The sequence below is a fragment of the Pistacia vera genome, unplaced genomic scaffold, assembly GCF_008641045.1.
Source record: "Pistacia vera cultivar Batoury unplaced genomic scaffold, PisVer_v2 Contig1133, whole genome shotgun sequence".
Classification (NCBI taxonomy): Eukaryota; Viridiplantae; Streptophyta; class Magnoliopsida; order Sapindales; family Anacardiaceae; genus Pistacia; species Pistacia vera.
The window spans coordinates 282954-296742 of record NW_022195175.1 but is presented as its reverse complement, the minus strand read 5'-3'; the positions used below and the strand labels follow the sequence as shown (position 1 = coordinate 296742).

The 13789-nt window shown below is 33.3% G+C and overlaps 1 protein-coding gene and 1 long non-coding RNA gene across 2 annotated transcripts; both read left to right on the top strand.

Moving 5' to 3' along the window:
• LOC116143971 lies at positions 1-1458 on the top strand. The gene is made up of 4 exons (XR_004130200.1): positions 1-91; positions 689-933; positions 1129-1237; positions 1318-1458. It is a non-coding gene; the product is annotated as an uncharacterized LOC116143971 (long non-coding RNA).
• Positions 1459-4063: 2605 nt separating this feature from the next.
• Positions 4064-12460, top strand: LOC116143647. Its single transcript, XM_031429099.1, is given in 15 exon segments — positions 4064-4154; positions 4752-4996; positions 5189-5300; positions 5381-5578; positions 6181-6270; positions 6971-7075; positions 7169-7284; positions 7444-7545; positions 7631-7744; positions 7878-7934; positions 9253-9319; positions 9740-9793; positions 11065-11139; positions 11911-11946; positions 12123-12460. Coding segments are annotated over 14 exon segments (1239 nt in total). The 5' UTR covers positions 4064-4154; positions 4752-4976; the 3' UTR covers positions 12216-12460.
• The last annotated feature ends 1329 nt before the right edge of the window (positions 12461-13789 follow it).

The following is a 13789-nucleotide window of genomic DNA, read 5'->3' as shown; positions in this document are numbered from 1 at the left end:
ACAGCAGGTGTCTCTCGTCTCTCTATATAAAACCTTTGAAAAAAAAAACTCTTGTTTCTCTCTCTTTGCTCAAGATCGATAGCCAGAGCGCGTAAGCACCAAACCCTAAAGTCTTATTTTCACCGAATTACTTCGATATCTGAAATTGCTTAGTTCTCTTGTTTCGAATTCTGTAATGTGATTTGTTGTTGTTACTGCTTTTGATTGTTGATGAGCGTTTTTGTTTGAGTTAACGATATCACATTTGAATGTTTTTGACTGTTGAAGCAGATCAACTGTGGAAATGAACTGGTTTAGCTTTGAATTACGTAATTTTGGTTCACTGTTTGCAATATTAGTCCGTGTTTGGATTTAACTTGAAAATAGTTTTTAACCGTCCAGTGTAGTGGCGCATTCTATTCATCATTCATTTGCTTTGAACAGGTTCTTCAATACATTTTAACACTTAAAATATGTCCAATAACTTAAAAAGTTTCTGATATCTTCAATAGTGGTCATTTTGAAAATTGCATTGTTTTTTATATTATATGTATTTCCTCTTCTTGAATTTTTTTTTTTTTAAATCTTTTTTAAGATATTGATATAGAAAATGGTTGGAACCAGTAATTCTTATGATTTTTTACTCTTTAATAGGCTACTGTTTGCGACAAATTTTTATGAATAATGTGTGTTGTGGATCTATTTACAGGCACGTGGATTATGCGGATTGAAATTATTGGACAAATAGAGTAGAATTGATATATTAAAATTATAAAGCTTACTTGCTACCAGGTTTCATGCTTTGTTGAAGATCCAATGCTGATAGCTTCTTGAAATAGAAGAATGAGATATTTGGTTCAAGAGGTGCTTAAGGAAGTGATTTATTTTTGTGAACATCTGACCTGTTGAGTTGGAGTGTAAGAACCTGTATGAAATGGGGACATTACACCGGAGGTTTGAATTATTCGTATATTTTGTCATTTTACTGTGATCCTTGATTGAGTTAAAGTTGTCGTATGAACTCTCATTTTTAATCTTCTAGGACTATCTTGAAGTTTTTATTTTAGAATTACTGATCTACTGCAGCCAGTAGCGTGCACACACTATGCAAACATTTTTTAATCCAGTTTCAGTTTTGCTTTGCAGCAGTCTTTCAAAAAGAACAAATGATAGTGGTAGACTTATTATAACTACTATTCTAGGAATTGTCTTTGGATTTTTCGTCGGTATATCGTTTCAATCACTTTCTCTTAACAAGGTATATTTGCCTCCATCCTAATGTACCTGTCTTGCAGTAGACACCTGTCATCAGTATTCATTTATTTTTTACTCTTGCAGATTCAATTACCGTCGAGCCTTACTTCAACCATCGAATTTGCTGTAAAAAATCAAAATCAAAACCAAATTCAAAATCAAAATCAAATTCTAAAGAGTGATCCCAGATATAATGAATCAAGCACTATTCCCAGGGTAAATATAATGTTTTTCCTTCAGACATCTTCTTATTCTTGGTTTGCTTATAATATTTGTTGCAAAGTGTTTACCTTGTTCCTATGTGATTTATTACATGATTCTGTCATTCTTTTTCTTGATTTACAAAAGTTAATTCAATTGGTACTAGTTTGATGCCCATGCACAAAATTTGGTTATATGCAACATAACCATACAAAGTAGTATTCACATTCTCTCTTAGGCGAATGAAGCTTACTAATTCTTTGACCAGCAGCAAGCGCCTAAGTTGGAGGGCAGGCCGCACGTGGTGCCAGCCAGCCTACATTCTCTAATTTAGCGTAACACCAACATCTTAACCTAACAAATCTACTTCAATCAAATTACGATTTGATTAGATTTGGACTCACTTGTATATTCTTACCAGATCTCAATTTTTTTCTTAAAAAAAAAAAAAAGGTGAAAAATGAAAAATATATTTTACTAATATTATATTACGTGATAATATTTGAATAATTGGAAAATAATCAATAACATATTAGATTAAGATAAATAATTTTAAATTGATATATTTTATCTCTACTTATCGCTTTCAATTTCAAGATTGTTGTGTTATATTAAATCAAACAATAATGCTCAGACACTAAATTTTTATAGCGAAGGACATGACATCCAGTCAGACACAGCTATATTAGAGATAAAACACGTCTTTTGTAAACGAACAATCGTCCAATAATTATGGATTTCCATCCATATTTGATAGACGATCGTTCACCACGAATGGACGAACATTTACAAAAATATCAATAGACTCTCATCAATATTATATAAATAAGTAAATATTTACTATGGATAGACGTACATATAAGATAGACACTTATCCATAAAATTTTAAAAACAAAATAATAGACGGTCATCCATCTTATATGGACGATCGTCCATATACATTGGATAATTGAATTTGGACGATTATCCATATATATTGAATAATTGAATTTAGACAATAATCTATATACATTGGATAATTAAATTTGGACAGACGTCTACCTTGAATGGATGTCTCTCCATAAATTTTTAAAAGAAAGAATTTTCATTTGAATTATATATAGCTCGGAGTTGGCCTGACCCTATTTAGAAAGCAGATTTCGAACTAAAACTTTTTTTGTAAACGAAAAGTCAAAAATGTCATTATGCCAAATATTATATAGGCACTTGCACAGATTTTTCGCTTTATAAATTTTTTTGTACTTAATGCTCTTATTGTCAATTTCTACGTTAAATGAATGACAACAGTTTCTTAACTCTTACTGTTTTTCACAAATAAAATCTTTTTTTTCTTGGATGTCAATGAACGGGGCATCCAATAGGGAAGACCTTCTATTGAATATGTATCCCATTCATATAATATGGACAGACATCCATTCTTATTGTTTTATAATTTCATAATTTAAGTTATGGATGAACATTTATTCGAGGTGGATGCTCGTCCATAGAAATAGAGTTCATTGTTATTTTCTTACGAGATTGATAGACGGGAGTTCATTTGAAATGAACGTCCATCCAATAATCATGGATGTTCGTCCATATTTGATAGATGACCGTTCATTCACAAAAGACTTGTTAGTGTCCATTATTTTATTTTTAAAATTTTATGGATGAGCATTCATATGAGATGGATATTCGTCCATTGTTATTTTTGTGAACGCTCGTCCATTCGTGATGAATGACCATCTATTAAATATAGACGAGTATCCATAATTATTGGATGATCATTCATTCACAGAAGATGTGTGTTGTCTCTGACGTGGCCTTGTCTGATTGGATGTCACATACATCGGTATAAAAATTCGGTGTAAATTATCGGTGTCGGTAGTATTATTCTAAATCAAATACTTTGTCAAGTCATTTATTTATTTGAAGCCAATATGTTTTTTTTTTTTTTTTTCAGATGATTAAGGCTATTTATATTAGTTTGCGCATACTTCAACTAATCCCTTGAAACCTTAAAATTAACTACAGGATAAATCCTCCAGTGACCATCTCTATTAGTTGAAGCCAATATGTTGCTACATCACTTAATATAAAAACTTTGAATAAAAATTGGATATCTTGAAAACAAAATAAAATCAATCTTTCAAAAAATAAAATTTCCACCTTCAATTTCCTTATATGCTAAAAACGGATTTAACAAAAGGATACTATGAAATCTACAAATTTTTGTCAAGTCATTTATTATTTTGCAAAACTGTTCAAATTACCTCTTTTAATGGCTTTTAATTTCCTTGCAGACAAAGAAATGTTCAAAAAATCTAAAATCTTTTTTCAAGCCATTTATTATTACTATATTTTCACTTTTAACGGCTTTTAATTAATATTTTCACTTTATTTCTACATTATTTTGTTGATTTTCTATGAGGACATAATCTTATTCTTATTAGTGAAAGCGATAAAAACTGCAACTTTTATACGTGGCAACCATTTGTTGGTTGTGAAAAATGGTTAAATCAAACACCCGTACCACTATCAAACTTGGCTGCAAATTCAAAAATAAAGGCGGGGCAATATCGTCAGGATCGATTAAAAAAAAAGGAAAAGCAAAAGACCGGCTTCGAGTTTCGGTTGAAGCCCACAACAAACAGCAGGTGTCTCTCGTCTCTCTATATAAAACCTTTGAAAAAAAAAACTCTTGTTTCTCTCTCTTTGCTCAAGATCGATAGCCAGAGCGCGTAAGCACCAAACCCTAAAGTCTTATTTTCACCGAATTACTTCGATATCTGAAATTGCTTAGTTCTCTTGTTTCGAATTCTGTAATGTGATTTGTTGTTGTTACTGCTTTTGATTGTTGATGAGCGTTTTTGTTTGAGTTAACGATATCACATTTGAATGTTTTTGACTGTTGAAGCAGATCAACTGTGGAAATGAACTGGTTTAGCTTTGAATTACGTAATTTTGGTTCACTGTTTGCAATATTAGTCCGTGTTTGGATTTAACTTGAAAATAGTTTTTAACCGTCCAGTGTAGTGGCGCATTCTATTCATCATTCATTTGCTTTGAACAGGTTCTTCAATACATTTTAACACTTAAAATATGTCCAATAACTTAAAAAGTTTCTGATATCTTCAATAGTGGTCATTTTGAAAATTGCATTGTTTTTTATATTATATGTATTTCCTCTTCTTGAATTTTTTTTTTTTTAAATCTTTTTTAAGATATTGATATAGAAAATGGTTGGAACCAGTAATTCTTATGATTTTTTACTCTTTAATAGGCTACTGTTTGCGACAAATTTTTATGAATAATGTGTGTTGTGGATCTATTTACAGGCACGTGGATTATGCGGATTGAAATTATTGGACAAATAGAGTAGAATTGATATATTAAAATTATAAAGCTTACTTGCTACCAGGTTTCATGCTTTGTTGAAGATCCAATGCTGATAGCTTCTTGAAATAGAAGAATGAGATATTTGGTTCAAGAGGTGCTTAAGGAAGTGATTTATTTTTGTGAACATCTGACCTGTTGAGTTGGAGTGTAAGAACCTGTATGAAATGGGGACATTACACCGGAGGTTTGAATTATTCGTATATTTTGTCATTTTACTGTGATCCTTGATTGAGTTAAAGTTGTCGTATGAACTCTCATTTTTAATCTTCTAGGACTATCTTGAAGTTTTTATTTTAGAATTACTGATCTACTGCAGCCAGTAGCGTGCACACACTATGCAAACATTTTTTAATCCAGTTTCAGTTTTGCTTTGCAGCAGTCTTTCAAAAAGAACAAATGATAGTGGTAGACTTATTATAACTACTATTCTAGGAATTGTCTTTGGATTTTTCGTCGGTATATCGTTTCAATCACTTTCTCTTAACAAGGTATATTTGCCTCCATCCTAATGTACCTGTCTTGCAGTAGACACCTGTCATCAGTATTCATTTATTTTTTACTCTTGCAGATTCAATTACCGTCGAGCCTTACTTCAACCATCGAATTTGCTGTAAAAAATCAAAATCAAAACCAAATTCAAAATCAAAATCAAATTCTAAAGAGTGATCCCAGATATAATGAATCAAGCACTATTCCCAGGGTAAATATAATGTTTTTCCTTCAGACATCTTCTTATTCTTGGTTTGCTTATAATATTTGTTGCAAAGTGTTTACCTTGTTCCTATGTGATTTATTACATGATTCTGTCATTCTTTTTCTTGATTTACAAAAGTTAATTCAATTGGTACTAGTTTGATGCCCATGCACAAAATTTGGTTATATGCAACATAACCATACAAAGTAGTATTCACATTCTCTCTTAGGCGAATGAAGCTTACTAATTCTTTGTGGTTATTGTTTTTGACCCAAATCATTTCGAGTTTGATTATCTCTACAATTATCATCAAATCCTCTTAAAGGGAGTTATTATTTCCATGATCCTGTGTATTCTTCACTTCTATGGGTTAATTTTCTTGATATTATGTTGGTATCCCGAGTGGAACTTGCATTAAAAAGTAATAATCAAATCGTTTGATCTTAAAATCTTTGGCCAATAAGCTTTTTTCTTTCTTTTTTTTTTTTTTTTTTTTTTTTTTTTTTTTTTTTTTGTGCAAGTTTACTAGATGTGGTTTGTTTATCTCTACATTTTTTGGCCTTTGCACATTTCATTATGGTTTTGGTGTTTGCATTGAAGCTTTATATTCATTAGCTTAAAAATAAACTAATTTTTTTTCAATTTGATAATTGTTTGTGTTATTTATTTCCCAGATATATTGTTCAACAAATCCTCGTGGTGCAGAGTTATTACCTCCAGGAATTGTGGTGCCAGAAACTGATTTTTACTTGCGCAGATTATGGGTGAGCCTCTTGAGGTATGATATACAATTGTTTTTAATATATACAGTGCTTGTTAAGGGAAACCTAATACTTACCATTATGATATACGGCTAGAATGAACTGGAATTTTGAATATCTTTTTACCCTATTTGCTAGTGATAAGCATTGGATACAGCAATATTAATATTATTAACGATAAAGTTCTGATAGAAGGGTGATGGCTCCTTTGTGTCGATTATAGCAGCAATTAATCTTCTAGCATGATTGCTATATAGTGTACCATTGACATTTTGGGACTATATATTTTACAATTCTGCTAATCTGTATCTCTCAAAGGCAGAATCCGTAAAATGTGCTTTTGGGATATTCATATGGGTACCGCATAGCTCCCATGCACAGACACTCAAGATCTATGAAGTTTTTGTATAATTATCCAAGAATAGTGTTTATTCCCATGTTATCTGGTTCATTTAGACATTAATGGCTTTAAACAGTGAATTCCAGCTAACGTAGTCAAATTTGATTGGAATGGAAGCATTTGCGGGTGAATAGCTAATGGGAAGCATAAGGTTCTATGGTTCTTTCTTTAGAGAGATGTTGTAGTTTAGGCAAATGTGAGCATGTTAACAAATGATGAGAGTAATAGAGAATCCTCAAGTTTGACCTCTTTACTGATTGTGCATGTTGGATCAACGTTTTAGATTATCGGAATTGACTCAAGTAAATGCTCTAAAATTTGCATGTTCTGAAGTAAAAGCCTAAGTACTTGCTGTCAATCACAGTTGGTCTGAATCAAAGGCAAAATATTGATAGAATGGTTAAAAAGGTGTATATGAATGGACCATTTCATTCTTTTTTTCTACCTTAACTGATTTTTACTTCAGAGATACTGAGGTTTTTGTTACATAAATTTTGGTAGTTTTCTGAGGATTTCCAACTTTTGCTTTTCCACTATGATGGTCGGACAAGTGAATGGGATGAATTTGAGTGGTCAAAGAGCGCAATCCATGTTAGTGCAAGGAGACAAACAAAATGGTGAGATTTGAGAGCTACCAAAGTATAGAATAAGCAGCTCCTTGTTTTTATATGTTTTGTTTTCATGATCATCCATTCTTGAATTGCTTGGATTTATTGTCAGGGTTTTGATGCGATAAATCTTCAATTTAAGCTTTCATTTTCACATATGATTGGCAGGTGGTATGCAAAAAGGTTTTTGCATCCTGATGTTGTTGCAGCTTATGAGTATATTTTTATTTGGGATGAAGATCTTGGCGTGGAACACTTCAACGGGGAGAAGTAAGTTCTATTTTTCCAGTTATGATTTCTGGTCAAGTTTAACAGTCACAACTTTCTTTCTAAATTGCTCCATATGAATAACCAGGTATATTGAGTTGGTTAAAAAGCATGGGCTAGAAATCTCTCAACCAGGTCTGGAGCCTAATAACGGATTGACATGGCAAATGACGAAGCGGAGGGGTGATCGAGAGGTTCACAAGTAAGCTTTATAGCTCACTCTCTTGCGCTCTGTCTCCCTTTTGTATACACTAGACATTTATTTGATGAGTCTTACTGGATAATTCGTATATATCAGTTTTCTAAGACATGATGCATTTTGAATTTATTTTCAGGTTTACAGAAGAGAAACCTGGCTGGTGCAGTGATCCACATGTGCCTCCATGTGCTGCGTATGTTTTTTCTCTCACACACGTACATTTTGTATTAGTTTGATGTTGGCATATCTCAATTGGTGAGTTAACGTCATTCGTAATTATAGTACTTGCATGCTAGTTATTGACATGAAAAATCATGCTTCAGTGAAGAAGTGTCAATTGCCTATTGGCAATAACGGATATTTATGGTTCCTTATATACGACTTGTTAGTTGACACATTTTATTTGTGCTGCACAGTTACAATAACATCTTTTAACTCTTTCTATAAAAGAATGGTATATAAGTTCGATTATGAAAGAGCAATAAAAATTTTGTTGTCCTTAATTTTCCTTTAAGAATTCAATCACTCATATCTCTCTAACTATATGGCTCGCTTTCCTGGGCCATGGCTTACACAAATAGTCATTTAATTGATGCATTCTCTCTCCTTTATCCATTGCTGATATTATTGCTGCTGCCGGTCTCTCTCTTTCATCCACCAATTGATCCAATAGCAGACAATGATATTGTTTCCCTTATCTCAATCACTGCCTCCATAGAATTCTAATAGTTTTCACCAAGGAAAAACTTACAATGATTTATAGTTCTTTTAAAATTGATTGACCATAATTTGAGATTATTAGCTGTTATCAGTTGTCAGAAAAATAAGTCTATTATATCCATAAAAAACCGAATTTCTTAGTTCTGCGACACCTTTGAGTGATTTGGTCCCCAAATAAGTGGATATGATGAAAAGAAAAAGTTGATGTGATTTGTTCATAGTTGTAGTGATAGTGCATGGCAGTAGAGAGTAGTATTGGTAAGTGGCAGTGGGGTGGTACATTGTCAGCGGTGATGGTAAGCAAATGATGGTGGTTGTTTTAATAAGATGGGCCGTCTCAAATTTTCTTTTAAGACAACTTGATTGACTTTTATTCTATTCATATGAATGTAGACATGTTAGAGAGTGAGAACTTATTTTGCTATTGAGTTGTGGTCTGGTTGTCTATGTCAAAAACAAAATTTTGCATATAAATTATTCTTAAAAAGCGTTTTCCTATATCATTAAGATTCATTGGAGGAAGGAAATATTAAAGTTTCCCGTAATAAAATTATTTTCTAAAATAAAACTTCTTTGTAATTGGGATTTATTTGTTAGCATTTTAAATCATTGATGCAAAATCCCGTAGCAAAATCTAAAATAGAACTACCTTCTGATTGAGGTTTGTTTGTTACATTTTAAATCATTGATGCAAAAGTGGTATGTTCCATATAGATGTTTCTAATAATTAAGTTATATCTACAGCAATACCTCTCTTCTGTTTGTGTTTAAGATGTCTTCCTTTCTTTCAGCTTTGTGGAAATTATGGCTCCAGTGTTTTCTCGGGAAGCTTGGCGTTGTGTTTGGCATATGATTCAGGTAAGTTGTATTTTATGTGAGTGGTTAGATTGATTATAATTGCATTCTTAGCTTTGTACATCCATCCTATTAGATCAACAATCATTATTAGAGTTAACACATGCAAACGCTCTTCATAATTTGATGCATTATTTCTTCATAAAGGTGGGGAGTTCAGATGTGAATGACTTAGACTAATATAAACAAGTAAAAAGCCACCAAATAATTCAAACATGAGATTGCCTTTTAAATGAGTCATATATTACTTGTATACATGGTCACAGTGATTGTCTCAGTTTTCAGCAAACTGGTATATGCACAAATTTGATAATATGTGATTACGAGTGTCAGCATAGCTCTTGCCTTTCAGTATATACAGCTTTTGTGAAATTTTTGTTTTTCACCTTACAGCTAACCAAATTCTAAATTCTATGCTTGTAGAACGATTTGGTGCATGGATGGGGATTGGATTTTGCTCTAAGAAGATGCGTAGAGGTAAGTGGTTTTTTCCTTTTCTTTTTTCTACTTGAAAGTGGGTTATGTTTAGAATATGTATTTCTAGGAAATGGCAAGTAGCATGCTTGTATAATCACAATGGTGATTGTGGATATATATTCATGTGTTGGGTCTGTGAGGCCCTTTTTTTTTTTTTTTTCCAAGATCCAGCTGATCTTAGGCTAGTGCTTAATACTTACCCAAACATGAACCAGTTCGGAGAGTAAACTTATTCAGATGCAGCAAGTGAGGCAATCGTTCAAAGGATAAAATCACATGGCTTAAAAATGGACGTAGTACAAATGCTGCATGGCTGAGTCATCTTAATTGATTTAACCCACGTAAAACCTGTATCGCCTGGCAAGTTAAAATTGAAATCATTTTCTTGTTAACAAGAAATAATGTATTCTGTGACTTTGTAATACTTTTTCGTCACTCTTAATTTTTTTGTCACAAGAAGTTGGTAGAAGAAAGTAAAGTGCAAGCAGAATAATTGTAAGTACTCAGATAGTCATCTAGTTTGATAAAAAATTCAAAGATTGATGTTAAATTGGAAGAAAAGCTTGGGAGTGGGAATACTTACTCTAGTGACCCTATTAATTTATATAAGTTGCTCCTCCCATACATAGCATTCCAATGTCTGCTATAGCTGCTTGACTAAAAAGACATAGTGAGAAAACGTTTCAAAATACTGATGCTTGTTAAGTAAGTGATTCACGCGAAATACCCTTGTCACTGGTAAGAAAAGCTGAGTGGTTGGACCCTTAATCCCGAGACCCTATTGAGAGGAATAATTTGAATGTGAGTAAAAATAATAATTCAGGGCATGGGAGAAAATCTAATAACATCAATATTTATTTGGCAAAGTAAAATGATTACATTTTCATAGGCGCCTAGATGCATGACCTCTCAACTTAAGGTCAGGGTCATTCCACATACTGGCAATCTACATTGAAGACTATTCTAGAATCGTAGGTGAATAGTTACATTGCATACCTAATAAACCTACCTTGTGTATAAGATATAATCTAGAAAATTTATATACATTTAAAAGTGATCAATCTATATTTGTTCCCATCTAGGTGGTTGGTCTTATAAATATTTTGTAACTTGGACTAGTTGTTGGCCAGTTCTAGTTCATAATGCAATATCGATTTTGTTTCAGTGTACATACTCCTTGCAGGTTCTTGAGCCAAATATCTGATTTTTTTTTAAATCACCTAGAAACCTTATATTTGAATTGAATTTTAGTCATTGTTTTTTCCCTACAGCCTGCACATGAAAAGATTGGTGTTGTTGATTCACAGTGGATCATTCATCAAGTCATCCCTTCACTTGGGAGTCAGGTGAGTTATCTTCAACTGGCCATATATTTTGATCTTTTCTGCTGTTATCATTATACACCAATTAGAATTAAACTCTTTCTCTCTCTCTCTTCGTGCATGCACATGTATTTGTTGGGTTTCTCTGTCTGCTTCTGTGCATGAGACAAACTGTTTTAAAGGGTATTCATAATTTGGGATGGTTACTTGTAAAGTTTATTGTAACAGAAGCTTGTCTTAGATTCTTAAACCAAGTTTTCAATTGGTGAAGTAAAAGAAAATAGAGTTAAGAGATAGGGAAAGGATCTGAACTTTGGTTTTCTGTTAAGGGCGGTCATTGTGGAATTTGATGTATTTAGCCTCCACACAAGACCTCTTATTAACCAATTTGGTTAGAACATTCTGTTATTTACTGTTTGGGGTGAGAAGGAATAGGTGGAGATGTAAAATCTGATGTTATCAGCAAGAAACATGAATTTGATGTATTAGCATTATGACTTGTTTGACTCAAGTTTTACAGAGTAACTACAGTATGAAATCCTATATAACAGGTTATTCTGATTCTAGTTGAAGATGTCCCCTGCTTGTTAATTTTAGCAGTTATAATTGAAGATAGCCTGACATTGAGCCTTTTCAACTGCAATGTTGCCTCATTTACAGAAAGTTATATTTTTGTTATCTTACGGATTATGATATATGCATTTCCTTTTCTTCATTTCATATGTGGCATATTCTCTCGTTTGTCTCGTAGTTAGCTGTTAACTATAGTCTCATTACTTTTCTGTTAAATTCCAGGGTGAGTCGGAGAATGGGAAAGCTCCATGGGAAGGGGTATGTATATCTATGATGTTTTGTTTATCTACTTCAATGGTTTCTTCTTGGAGGAAGGAGAAAGGAGATGAAAATGTTTGCTCGTATCATATTGGATATATCAAGTGTAAACCTCAAAAGACTTTTTTGTGTTTTGTTAACATATTTAACTTCGCCTTCCTCCTTTCTACTTGCAGGTGAGAGCGCGGTGCAAAAAGGAGTGGTCTTTCTTCCAAAATCGTCTTGCCACAGCCGACCAGGCGTACTTTGCTCAGATGGGGAAGGGATAATTTTTGTGCAATTCTCTCTCTCTCCCTTCTCCCTTGTACATTTATGATTTTACTGCCCTTGAGGGGTGCTCTAGAGTTTGATAGTTCAAATGATATTCTTGGTCAAGGTCGCTCATTGTCTGGGCCACATTTTCTGTATCTTATAGATCATCTCAGTTATATAAAGAGAAGAGAAATTTATTTTGCCCAGTAGCTGATATTTTCTTTCAGTCTGGCTTTGGTATCAAAAATTTGTGTTCACCTATCGCTCAGTTCCTGACGTTTTAGGCCGATGTTTATTTTATTTCTCTATTTCCCCTGTATCAAGTCGGCTACAGGAATATATTGGTCATGCTTTCTTTAAATATAACAAATATATGGAAATACTTAAATATATAATGCAGCCTGGTTGCCAATCGAATCCAACAGCAGAAAGAGCAATTTTTCAAATCTAAGCAATGCTTTACTAACCAGCCCGGGATGAAATTTGGCAAAGTTATTAGGTCCTGAATTAACCTCTATTTTAAAAATTGGACCGGCCGGTCAGATCGGTCAGACTGGGATCCGGCAGCTTCTTTGGTCAGGTTTAGGTCTTAGAGGGGGTTTTTGTAATATTTCAAAATTATAAGGGTTACTTGTAATTTTATAGGGGTTTTTTGGAGATATGTCAAAAGTTTAGGGATCAATGAATTTTTGGGGGTATTTTTGAAACAAACAAAAATTTTAAGGTTACTTTGAACTTTTTTGGGGAATTTTTGTAATATATTAAAATTTGAGGGATAATAGTAATTTTTTAAAAATAAAATTATCATTGACGTCATTGGTCTAACTGGTAGGACCGATTGACCCGTGACCTGGACAGCAAAACGGGTTGCCTTCTGGTCTGAGTTTTAAAACAATGGAGTTAACCGGTTTAATCGGTTTGATCGGCCAATCAAACTAGGTGGTCAAAATTTTAAAATTCAGCAAATATACCCTTGAAAATTACAGTCAAGCTCCTATAGGTTTGAAATTTAACAACGCACTTCAAATACAAATTGGCGGTTGATTGGTTGGTAGCGGCAACACACTAAATGCAATTCCAATAATCCCCTGAGTCATTCTCCAAAAAATCTACCCAAGATCTAGTTGATTTTGATCAGATCTCACCACCACCGGTGTCAACAACCCTCCTCATCACCACAAAAATACTCTCCTTAGCCTTCTATCCAAAACCCATCTCACTCCACCCCCGTTCGTCTCGCCAATTGCCGACAAAAGCCAACTGTTGTTGCACGGAAATCACCTCCGTCATCACCATTGTACTCCTCAGTCATTCCTCTTCAAAATCCCCAACATCCCAACCTTCAATTGTTCACCGATCACCATCCCAATTTCTAAGGTTTTCGATGGACAGAAAAATTGCTAACCCGGCTCAGTGAAGGCCCCAGGTCTTGGTTGAACCTGTCAGGCCGAGCCGAGTTTTAAAACAATGTATCTAAGCATTCATGTGGAATCATGGTAGTCTTCTATGTTTAGACACTATAAAAGTTCAATTGTTATATAATTCCTTTGAAAAGTAATGTGAACCTTAATCAGAATTTTGGTTCAATTCA